This window comes from Octodon degus, unplaced genomic scaffold (genome assembly GCF_000260255.1).
Source record: "Octodon degus isolate 3935 unplaced genomic scaffold, OctDeg1.0 scaffold00014, whole genome shotgun sequence".
Lineage (NCBI taxonomy): Eukaryota > Metazoa > Chordata > Mammalia > Rodentia > Octodontidae > Octodon > Octodon degus.
This window is the reverse complement of record NW_004524590.1, coordinates 16433582-16446356: the sequence shown is the minus strand read 5'-3', so window position 1 is coordinate 16446356 and position 12775 is coordinate 16433582. Positions and strand designations below refer to the sequence as shown.

Genomic DNA, 12775 nt, shown 5'->3' with positions numbered 1-12775 from the left:
GCGGGCCGGGCAGGGCAGCCGCTGCGCTCTCCGCCGCTCCCGGCGCTCCCCTCCCCCACGCTCCGCCGCGGTCCCTTCCGCCCACTCGGAGCGCGGCGGGCGCCCGTGACATGCTGCCGCCGCCGAGGGACGGTCCCCGCGTCTGAAGTGCCCGCGAGGAAGTGAGCTGGGCCGGCGCCGGCGATGACAGCCATGAAGCAGGAGCAGCAGCCCACGCCGGCGGCCAGGGCGAGCCCGGCGCAGCCCGCCGACCAGGTGAGAGTTGGCGGCGGCCCGGCCCTCGGGGCGGGGGTCCCGGGCGCGCCCCTCCCGCCTCGCCCCACCTAGCTTCGACTCAGCCCGGGCTCCCACGCCTCCTCTCGCGTCCCTCCCCCGCCGCTCCACCCCAGATGCAGGCTCTCCTCACCCATGGACTCAGCGGGAAGTTAGAGCACCGCGAGCGCTCAGGGGCCGGGCGAGAGGATGCGCAAGGTGGAGAGCCGCGGGGAAGGGGGGAGAGAGGTAAAGCCCGGGGTGCTGTGCGGGCGGGTGGGCCACCTTGGGGGCTGGAGAGGAGCAGGTTCGAGGAACTGGGCTTCTCGGCTCCCTGTAAACGCACACTGGCGGAATCTGCCGCGCTCTTGGAGACGACCACTTGCAGGGCTTCAGCCTTGCTCTGCTGTAGCGGGACGCGCGCTGGCCAAAGCCACCCAAGTAGGCAAATGACCTCTAGGCTGGTAGAGTTTTCCTCTTTCTTTGGAGGAGACGTCGGCGGGGGAGGCGAGAAGGGGGAAGAGAGCATGCCAGGCGTCTGTTCTCCAATGACTGAAATGGGGAGTGGGGAGCAGAAAGGCGTTCAGCATTAAGGGGAGCGGAGAAGAGAGGACGCCCGCTTTAGCAATTTCTTGGGTCCAGATTTGTTGTGTCTGCAGCGGTGGTGTCCTGTGTTGGCTGAGGGTTATTTCTGTCCCTTTCCTGTCTTCTCTCCAGCCGCCACTCTTTTTGTTTAGGTGCTTGGGGGCATGTACTATAAGCATGCGGTGGATCCTCATTTCCTTCCAGTGGGTTCGGTGATTTGGGAGTTGGGTGACGCTTTTCCCCCAAAGTTGGAGGGTCGGGAGCGCGGAGATGCTCTGGGAAGGAGCGTAGGAGGGCTGTGATCAGCCGGCTCAAAGTGCAGTGGCATTTACATTTATTAGAGCCGGGCAGAAAGAGCTGCGCTTGGGTCAGTGTGTAACTACCGAGCTGGAGGACTCGGGCCGTGGGGTAAAAAAGATGGGGCTTTTTGCCCCATGGCGCCCTGGTCAAGGCCTCTGGAGACATTCCGGGCAATGACCCTGGAAGCTCGCCGCTAGAAGTGACAGGGGTGCCGTCAGCCAGGCTCCAGCTCTTCCTTATTCCACTCTGCTCTTCCATATTCTAAGCCCCAAAGAGCAGTCAGAGGAGCTGTCCAAATTGGCCAGGAGTGGCTGCGAGGTAGAGGTAGAGCAAACAGCGCCAAGGATACTGTTATTAATATTCTAGTCTTGGTCATCTCTCCTGGCTTGTAGTCTCTCTTCTCCTCTTTCTTTTCTCATTTCTCTCCCATATGTTTCGCACAGGTGGTGAAGATTATTCACTGCCTTAATGCTCCCTTCAGGTTTATGGGAGAAGGTTCCACATTTTACAAAACATTTGTTTTCCTAAGCCATCCTCTTTGCTCCAGACCCTTAACTAAGCCTGTAGATATTATACTGTAATAATGTATCTTTCTCTTACATTCCTCCTCCACCCCCTTTCTTCAACACATCTCATAAAGTAGAAACAGGTGAGCAGAGGTATAAAAACTGGTTGTAGAAGAGGAACACGGATGTGACATCCTCTTTCTGGTTGACAGCCCTTAAATTTCATTAACAAGCCACTGAGCCTCTCTACTGCTCTTGGCATGATGCTACCAATAAGAATGATCAGTCAGGTGAGAGTCCCCACAAGAAATCTCTGCTCACTAACCTGTGACACCAGCTGGTTACTGGAGGCGCTGCACATAGTTTTGCGCTGGTGGAGGTGGGGAGGAAGGCACGCCACAGGGCACACAGAAGCTGAAACTGTCCCTGTAAATAATGGACACATTGTATATGCAGAGTGAATCTTTCTGTCAAGACTGATCTGGTACTTAGAATTCACAGGAAGAGGGAGAGTCAAGCTTGAATCCATTGTTCTCATTAGTTTGCATGTTGTTATAGCCACTTCAAACACCCAGGGAGTGGCCATTTGTACTACTCCTGCTTTAATTGAATAACTTAAAGTGACTCTCTGAGGATTTCCATGATGTTTAAATGTCAGCAGTATGCATTTTATACATGTGTTCAAAGTGATTCATTTGGGAAAGGGAAAGGTAGACTGAAATATACTTGGCAGTGACCCTGTAAGGGCTTTCCAAAGTCCCTAGGAAACACCTTTCTCTAAAATATTCTTTCTCTAAAGATAGACATGTGAAATGATGGCCATATGTTTTGATGTTAGTATGAATGCTTAAACTACTTGCTGTCAATCCGTTGAGATTTTATGAATGGTATACCATTGTGGCTTCATCGTGCGATTGCCTTAGAACTTCCAAGCAATACTAGATATAACACATCTGTCAAGATAGGGTTAATTGCACTGGCTTCTGTGATATTTCAAGAAAATAGATTCACAAGTTTAATTTGAAATCTTCTTTTATGAAATCCTAGCTGGTAGTTAAACAGGGCATGTTCTAGCTCATCGCTATGTACTGGTTCAGAATGATTTGAACTTCTGGGATTTCCAAGGAAGGCTCTTCACTTTCCATGACAAACATTTTCAGGAACCTCAAAGTTGCCTTGTCCTGAGACCATCAAAGTGTGCCTTCCACTTAGCACAGTGGGTGACCACAGTCTTTCCTCTGGGTGAAATGGTTATGAACCATGTAATTGTGTCAGTGTCACAATCCATCAGAGGAGCTGACCTCCTTCTTTCCTTTTGTCTATCATTCTGTGGCATAGGGTGCCAGCACCAGGGGCACCCCCTCCTGGGGCCATGCACTTTTCTTAATACTCAAATTATTGAGTATATTTTTATCATCATCTCAGTATTCTTTTTTTAAAGATTCATTAACCAAACCATGCTTGCAAGTTATTATATTGCTTTTGTAATCCCCCCAGGTATAAAATGTCTAAAAATAAATGCTTGAGTTGGGTAAATACAGGAATTTTTGAATTACCATGATCAATAACTCACTTAATATTAAGGGATCCAAATTATCAGATGACTACTTGTGATTTATTAATCACTTCCTCAGTGTTTGCCACCTGGGACATAGTGATTGTGCTGATCGTTTATACACCAACATTTATCAAATGTTTAAAAGCAACTTTTTGAGGCACCTCCTCTTGTACTATTCATGGTGGAGATGAAAATCTAGAGGATTAAAGAATTTATTGAACTTTCCCAGTGACCTCAGAACTGGCGAAGGAGATGAAAATCTAGAGGATTAAAGAATTTAATGAACTTTCCCAGTGTCCTCAGAACTGGCGAAGGTAGTGAGGATGAGATGGAGCTGGGTGCTCATGTAAGTCTGAAGCCCCACTTCCTAACTTGTGCCTCATCACAGTGCAGCTATTGTGAGAGTTCAGGCTAAGTGCAAGTTGCTTTTGTGGTTGTGTGCACTGCCTACATTCCCCTACATATAAAATGGGTAATTTGTTCAAAGGTTTAACTATGACATGCCTGAACTTTTAAAGTTAACTTATTATGTCCTTACAGATCCAAATAATAGAAAATGAATATTATATGTCTTAATGAATATACAGGAGCTTTTTTTCCTTTTAATCTTTATATCATTTGTTCAGGATTCTGACGTGTTTTTGTTTTGTTTTGTTTTTAGTCTGTAAGGCAAATTCAAAAATATGACCCCATTTCCACTAGGTGGCACCCTTCTGCTAAATCCAATGGGGAAAATTACTGACTGAAATACCGGACTGTCATAGAAGCTTCAAAACCAAAATACAACAACAGCAACAACAACACACAACTAATGTAAATAATCACTTTATACAATACATATAAAATAATTTTAAAAACAATTGTGTGTCTGAAAAATAATAGTAGCTATGAATTTTATTTTTAAAAAGTAAATATGGGTAGAAAAAAAAAAAAAAAAAAAAAAAAACCAATCTGTTACAATTCAGCACTTGGCAGGCCCCTGAAGAAGTAACTCCTGGATAGAATGGTGACTCAGTATGTGGGGTGTCAGGTGTGTTCTGCAGGATCTATGACAGCTTCCCACAAGGAATGTAAACAGCGCTACATGCATGTCCCAATAAACTAACATTAAAAGAGAGTCTTCTGCAAACTATGGCCTGTGCTGTGGACCCATAGGGAACATTAATATGGAATATTTTGATACACAATTTGTACTGAGAACTTTTATTTTTAATTTCAGTCGTGGTCTGGAACCAGATTAAAATTTTCAAATTTATGCTTATGAAAACCCCACACAGAAAGCTATTCTTCTATGTCTTACTTCTTTATCTATGTACATGTCATAATTTGGTCAATAAACTACTTTTAAACAAGGGACCTTGAAAATCACTTTTATAAATCACACTATAAAACTTACTAGATAGATATATTACTTTTCTTTCCTTCATTCATTGTTTAGTTAGTTTTGTACAACTTGGAAAGAAAATAAATTTTAGGTTTAATAAAGATATTAGATATACTTCATTGTAATTTGGAAAATTATTCATTTTCTGCTTTCAATTTTCTTATAGATGTAAATATGTAATATCTAATATAGGTCTTGTGCATGGAAGATACTTTATCTGCTGAGTTAAGAACATACCAAAAAATATTCTGCCCTGAGGAAATATATATATATATATATATATATATATATATATATATATATATTTGTTTAATTCAGGGAGTGTGTGAGCAAATTGCATATTTAAAAAGATTAACTTGGGCTGGGGAGATAACTCAGCAGTCTAAGCCCTGGTCTGACAAGTGCAAGGACCTGTTATCATGTTGGTTCCTGAGCCCTGGGCACACTGGCTAAACCAGTCATGGTGGCACGTGCCAGACACCAAGACTGGGCATGGGAAAGCATGCCTGTAATCCCGGTGCTGGGGAGGCTGAAAACAGGAAGATCACCAGGAGTCTGAGCTTCATAATGAGACCCCGTACCAAATACATTAAAAAAAATTATATTCTGTTAAGTGAAATTCTGTATTACCTGTAGTTTTTCCTATTTCAATTCTAATTTGTACTATTTTTAAAAAATTTAAAAAATAATAAATAAAATAAATTAAAGATTAAAAATTTAAAAGATTAACTTTTGTGAAAAAATCCAGAGAATTATATTATTAACATTGCTGTATTTTATGAAGCACAATCCATTGAAAGCAAAACATTAAAACTAAGTTTCCTCCACTCTGAAATACTATGTATGGTATTTTAGAATTTCAGTTTCTTGAGTCAAGTATAATTACAGAATATTTGAAGCTTTGGCATATGTAGGCACATGTAATGTCTTTCAGTCTATCCTCGTGTCAGGTACAGAATGCTAGGACATTGTGCCTAAGCCTGGGCTTTTGTGCCATCAACCTTGTGTTTGTCAGCTGCTGTTTCCCATGACAAATAACTGAGGTCCTCTGCCTGAAGAAGGAAGATGCATTTTGGCGCATGGTTTCAAAGGTTTCTGACTATTGTCAGCTTGCTCTGTTGTTTGTCAGGCAGAATATCATGGCAGACGGGTGTGGGGAGCGAGCTGACTACTTCATGGCACATAGGCAGCAGGTGTGGGGGGAACCCAGAAAGGAAAGGCTGGGACAAGACACAGTCCCCAGGGTCATAGCCCTGTGGCTCATTCCTTCAAATAGGCCCTAACTCCTGAGTTTCCATCTAGCTATGACTTGACCAATGAAGTAAGAGCCCTCACTGTCTAATCACCATCTAGACCATCAATTTGACTATTATTGCTCTAGGGGACAAGCCCCAGCTTGGGGGAAGTATCATATCCAGTCTGTAACAATCCACAAATATTTCCTTGCCATTAACATGGGCCATGATGGGAAAAGAATAAATTCAGTTCATTGTCTGAAGATCTCAACCAATATCCTCTGTGCTTTCTGAATAGTACTTCTCAGTTTCTCCATTTCATCTCTGAACGGAGGTGGCTGTAAAGACTTTACATGCTCAGCGTTAGAATTAAATATTGCATAAAATGGTTTGAATAATATTTGTTTCATACTAATTTCACTCGTTAAAAATATAGTCTTGGATCACAAACCTAGACAAAAATTTTTAAAGAAAGAATCAAGAAAGCCACCTATAATGTGAAGTTACAGATGGTCATGGTTTTCATTAGACGTATTTGCATGGTTACTCTAGAGTGAGCATATTAGCTGGTGAATGTATTGCATCTTTCTTCTACAGTGACTTATTTCATAAGGGCATCAGCATGAGAGAGAGAACGTTTCCAGAAAAGAGAGATGTGGTTGATAGAAATACGCCAGCGGGCAAGATTTCAATCAGTATAACTGCTGAATACACAGCACTTGAGTCCCCAGAACTCCAGGATGTGTTCCCTAATATCATCACGGGTAGAAATGTTGGACTGTGTACAATGCAAAAGACAGTTCCATACATTTTTCTGATTATGCCTATGGAACATTTGAGGATAACATGATGTTTTGATTTTCCATGAAAATTTCCTCCGTATATTTTTACTCTTTCAGAGTGACTTTCTGTGTGCTAACATAGCTTGTGAGCTACTGAAGCGTCACCCTGGGAAGACATATTTGAACATACATCCACCGAGAGAACAGGGATATCCACTAAAAGACCTGCATGAATCCAAAACAGGTCACAGAAATGATGCAGGATTATTGGTCAGAATGCAAGATCTCATGTAAATTTAGAAATGTGTTCTGCCCTAGTGTGTGGTGCCTCGCTCTGAGAAGTTGTGCAGATTAGTTTTGCTCAGTGCCAGCCTGCTGTTGTTCCACAGACTTCATTGACCTGATTTATAATAATTTTGTGTCAATAATCATTCTCTTTGTTCTTTCATTACTATATAACACATTTTTATGTCTGTTAAGATGAATACGTGCCTTCCCTTTATTGATGGACATTCTTATCATCTATTACATGTAAATTTGCAGAATGCTTGCTATGTCCAACATGCCAGAGAGGCTGGCATGCAAGTTCTGTGAAAAGCAGGGAACAGTTAAGAGAAAGCTCTTCTGTTGAGTATTCATTTTTGTTCACATGTTTTAAATTCTTAGTATTTCAGACATACCTCAATGCAGTGGTAAATATAATACCAACTGCCACGCTAAATATAGAAAGTTGTTTTTTCCAACAATGATAAAAGAAATTGAAGTTTAAATTCAAGATCAGGAATTAATATTCACAGTCCTCCTTGTCATGTTTTTTACATTTTTTTTTCATTTTGTGATGCTACAATTTATCAAAAGCTGAAAATTGTAATGCTTTGAGCTTACTTTCAGGTATATGCCTGTTTAGTTAATCAGATAGAAAATCACTTCATAAATTCATAGATCCTTGAAATTTAAATCAGACACTTACCTAGTCAAACGCACTTTTTGCTTTTGTTTAGTATTCAGGTTTTATATAGTATAATTTCTATATACTATAATATGTTTGAAATTGCCTGATTATTTTCAAGTTTACTTCAAGTGGGAGAAGACAGCCTGAGGTAAGGCTGAGAACATAGCGGAGCAGACATAAGATTGAGTCCTTCTCTTACTATTTACCTCAAAAATTCATAATCCCTCTAAACCCATGGTTGCATCTTGAAAAGGAAGAGGATGGTGAGAATTTAGCAAGTGTTAACACAATACCTGTGACTGGGCTTGTGCAGTCCCTAGCCTAAGGGAGAAGCTGGGTGAGTGGCTGTAGGGGGGATGCCAACGTGCCTCTAGAGCATTTGGAATTTTTTACTGCAGTTTTTGAAAACTAATGTTGCATTTATGTTAATGAAAATGTGAATCGATATGCATGTATGCACCTTTATCAAATATACGCAGATAGAATATGAATATGTTTATGTATGTGCATCTATATGTAATATTGATGTGTATATAATTCACATCTAAATACATTCAGTATCACACAATTAGATTATTCCAGGGCATTGAGGAAAAATCAGTTTGTGAACAATTTGACTGATTTCTGCTATTTTTAGATGGTAACTTATTTGTTTTCCCAAAGGAATTAGGATCTACTTTGAAGGATTCCTGGCTTGATATTCTTTTTTTCAGAAATTTGGTTCCTAGAAATAACTGTCTTGGAAATAATCTGGATGCAGGAAGTGATGATTTACTTAAGTTTAAATTTAAGAAAAGTTAATTGAATACATAATCGAACCTGACTTACATTTAGAAATATTCTCCAGACAATGTGCATATGATCTGACATGATATTATTGTAATTTCTCATACAAATAAATTTTCTTGATATGGAGAAAAACAACCTGCATATCAGATTACCCATTAAAAAAATGAAAAAAAAAGTGAGGAAAAAAGCTATTTTTATCATCTTTTTTCTCACCTCTTTTTTGAGAACTAAATGAAGGTTCAATTTCTTCTTTCATCTCAAGGCCTCTGCTTTGAAAACAGCAATGCCACAAATCCAGATTGCAGAATTAAGAATTTGAATGGAAGGCTCTCTGTAACCTGTTTTCTAAGAATGGACCAGAGAGACCACTTGAAACCACATTAGTAGTGCTTGTCCAGGAGAAGTCGGATGGGCCTGTTGGTGGAGCTTCAGTTTACTTTCAACAAGGGAGGCTAAATAAATTTAAGCTTGTGTTCATTATGTCTCATCTCTACACATGATTTTAATATAAAATAATGGATGTTGTGGCATGAGGATTGGTTTCTTCTTCATCTTCACCTTCTATTCCATAAACATTTCTATTGGTTTAAAGCGTGAAGCCATTTCTGAAAGGAGTTTCTGTTTCCTGGTCTCACTTTGCATTCGTGTAGCTTCCAACCCCAAATTCTGTTCTTTTCCTTTTCATGGGTTTAGAAATCACCCTGTCCAAACAAATAATTTTCGTACGTAGGAAATGAATATCTTGACTTCCCAAACTCCTCCCTTCAAATAGCAAACCTATTATTAATAACATGGAGAAACAGTCTGTTTCCTGAATTGAACATCTCTTTCCCTAAATCAGCAGACACAATGGAGAGGTGAAGGTACTGGATAAGTCACAGTTGTTTGGAATTAGAAGCAGTGCCTAACACTGACCCTTCTCTTTATATCACGTTTAAGATTCAGCTGTTTATACTGAGTCTTTGTTGATGCCATAGTGGTGCATCTGTCTGCCTGCACTGCTGAGATAGATGGTGAAGATGGCTGGTGAGTGGGGAGAAATTGAGAGTGTGAATCCACAGACAAGACTTCCAGGGCCTCTCTTGGTTTCTCTTTTGTGATGTACTAGTGAGCGAGTGGTATTCAGAATTTTGGCATCTGGCTACATGACTTCATAGACAACGTACACAGGTTCTCTACTTTGCTATGATGAGAAGGCACCAACACACCTGGAGAGAATGTTTGAAAGTAGACAGTGGGATCCAGTGCTCTAAGGAAGTGTCAGGCTCTCCTTTTACACAGCCCTTGCTGGCTTTCATAGGCCCTCCCTCGTGCTTCAGCCTGTGCTGGGGCCCACTGTTCTGCACATTTGGCATTTGAATGTCATGTCAGTAGGAGGAGAGTAGAAATTTGACACTTTCCTCTTAAAGAAGGGTTGTACTTAGGCACGCAGTAAGCATGTCAATGAATTTTAGAGCATTCTTGTGTAGTTAATAGGAAAAAAAAAGATCATCTCTTAATTCAGTGAAATTCTTGGTGGGTAAGATTTCATTCTAGAAACTGTGATCATTTTTATTTCTGTCTTAGATGTCAGAATAACAAACTTCAGTAGTATACTTGAAAAACCTTTTCATGATAAATAAACAAATTTATTTGAAGGATATTTGAGTCTTACAGACTGCTCTTTTTGTAGAAAAAAACTTGAGCTCTCTCTTTGCTCATGCTGTCTTTATACTCTCGTTCTTTTATTTTCATTTGAAAAATTCATTTTTCCTCTGATAGCTCACCTGTAAATGAAATGTTTGTCTTACAGAATTGTAAGAGTTGACAATGTAATTGGTTTATTATCTAGAAGGTGCTTAAAATGGCAGTGCTTATTATTTCACTATTAATATGTGTTAGATTATCCTGATAGTTATATTCAGTGTATAGAAAAAAGAATAGAGGGGCCAGGGAGATAGCTCAGTGAATAAGCACTTGCCTGGCAAGCACAAGGGCCTGAGTTCAATCCCTGGTTCCACCAAAAAATAAAATAAAATAAAAAGAAAGAAAAAGGAAAATAGAACTGAATGTTGAGGTTCCCAGATGTTGGAGATCTCAACTATAAAGCAATGTTCTCCATTACTTTGATTACATCAAAAACTTAATAGCACTTTAAAAATTGCACTCCTGTTTTTGTTGATATGCATAGCATATGCACATTTCCTGGGTCCAAAGCAGACATGGATTAAGATGTAGTTAAAAATGTACATTCCACATGTGCAAAGAAGTCAATAAAGTTTGGATTTCAAAAGGAGAGAACTGAATAAGCATTTGCTTTCTTAAATTTGTTATTTCCTTTTTGCATCTCATAGCTAAATTCCCTCTTATGCTTGGCTTGCAGTGCATTCTGTATTCAGAGTGCTGTTTCATTCCTTCTTAGAGCTACATAGTCCTTGAGCTGTAGCAGCGAATCAAAAAAAAAAAAAAAAAAAAACTACTATGGAATCACAGATGGTGCAAATATTTGAAAATAGGTAAATACAATCTAGGATTAGCTGCTTGGGCTCAGAAATGTCAGCTTCACATTGCATATTGGTCACAAAAGGCAATTTTAGTTAAGGGAAGCCTAGGGCAAAAACATCATGATAGAAAATTGCTGGTTCAGAGTTGTAAGGAATAACAAGCCCCTGATTGTTATATAAACCTCAAACTGAGTAACTCTGTAACAAGGAAAAGGTGTTTCAGAGAGGTCACAAAGCAACAAGAGGTGATACAGGAGATAAAATATTTAATAGACATCATAACAGTTCTGTGCCAGCTGCTGCCTGCCATTTAAGCCAATTTTTAAGAAGAAAATATTCATTCAAGTGGGTATGCTTGAGGTAGGAACATATTAAATGATCTGAATATTGGGAGCAACAATCAAGTTGCAGTGCAAAATTTGCATATGGCAATTATTAATAGCATGCACTGTTTACTCCTATTTCTGTCTTTCAGAATTTTAAACAATGCAATCTTAAGTTTTTGTTAGATTTCTTCCCTTTAGGAGATAGATACCACAAAAGAGTGTTGCAGAATCGATCACATGATTCAATCACCTACTTTACTGATATAACAATAGCTATTTGCTCAGAATCACACCGCTGATGAATTTGGTGGATTAAAACCGAAGCTCCTATTTCCAATAATGGGATTGGTAGAGGGAGATTCACTCAATTTTAAGAATAATAGAAATTATTTTTAGTTATATGCAGCAGTGCCTATAACAAAGGAGAGGAAAGGACTAAAGGGAAAGGTTATAGTTGCATTACATTTTTAAAAATTGGGAGGGTGGAGAGAAGATTTAGGAAGACTGGATTTTATTATACAGTCTATCTGGAAAGAAGAAAGCTGTGATATGCTTTGGGTGTAGTATACATCTTTTTCTGATTGATTACTTCTAAGATGAAAGAGCAGGGTTTAGAAAGACATGCTCCAGATTAGACATGAAGGTTAGTGTGACAGTACTGACCCATACCAGGTCTGTGTTGGCAGATAAAACGCTGGTAGTGAACATGTGTTAATAAAGTAGCTCATTAATACAAGAAGTATCAAGATGGTAAAGTCTACCAAAAAAAGAATATTAGGGACAGAGATTTATATATTCATTTGGGAGAGCAACAGCTGACAAAGCTTGCAAAAGTGAACACAAACTAGTTAAAGCATCGCCTTTAAACTATAACTGGTGAAGCTCATTTGCAGCATACAGATATATCTATATCTATATTTATATCTATCTATCTATATCTATCTATACTGCAATTAGCATCTAACTTTATAGACTTCAGTTTTATGTCAAATAATAAATAGCAAGTCAAACAAAGATCCTTTCTCCTGAAGGACATACAACCTTTATGAGGTGTGATCAGAGAGTGCCCCATCCTAAGACCGAAAAGATGAACCTATAGTCTTACTTAAGTTTTATTTGCACTTCTCAAAAATGCTCCTTAACTTTCCCAACCTCAGAAAAATGGCAGGATCTAGGTCTACGCTTGCTGTCCCAGCCACCTTCCTAAGCAAGTTTCTCAGAGCTTTCTACAAGCCCTGTGGAGCTTTGACTGTCAGATTTGATTCCCCAGCAGCAGGTCCTGGAAAGCAGCCAGTCAGCTAACACTGGCTGAGGAGTTCGTCCCAACAAATTGGCCAAGATGTCTTTCAGGGATAGAGGGGAACAATTTAGTAATCGCATGTGTTCCTTCTATGCAGAAGATGAGATAGGATAATTGCATACAAGGAAGTGAAAAGCCTTTCTTCAGGGATTTAGCAAGCAAAAGCTCTGATCAAATGGCATTGCGCTGCCCTTGTAGATGGCAGCTTTCAGAGCTGCTCTTGGCAAGAGAGAAGTAATCTACCGGTGCTCTGATGAAGACAGAGTTACCACTCTCTTACCACTCACCCTCCAGCAACCACTGTTCTTTGCATCCATCTGCAT

General features: G+C 40.0%; 1 protein-coding gene across 1 annotated transcript in view; it reads left to right on the top strand.

The window, feature by feature from the left end:
- The first annotated feature begins 15 nt into the window (after positions 1–15).
- The window catches only part of Dpp10 (dipeptidyl peptidase like 10), a 696690-nt gene continuing 683930 nt past the window's right edge, over positions 16–12775 (top strand). The window contains exon 1 of the mRNA XM_004626368.2: positions 16–255. Within this exon, the coding sequence (XP_004626425.1) occupies positions 184–255 (72 nt within the window). The 5' untranslated portion in view covers positions 16–183. The remainder of the gene's footprint in view (positions 256–12775) is intronic.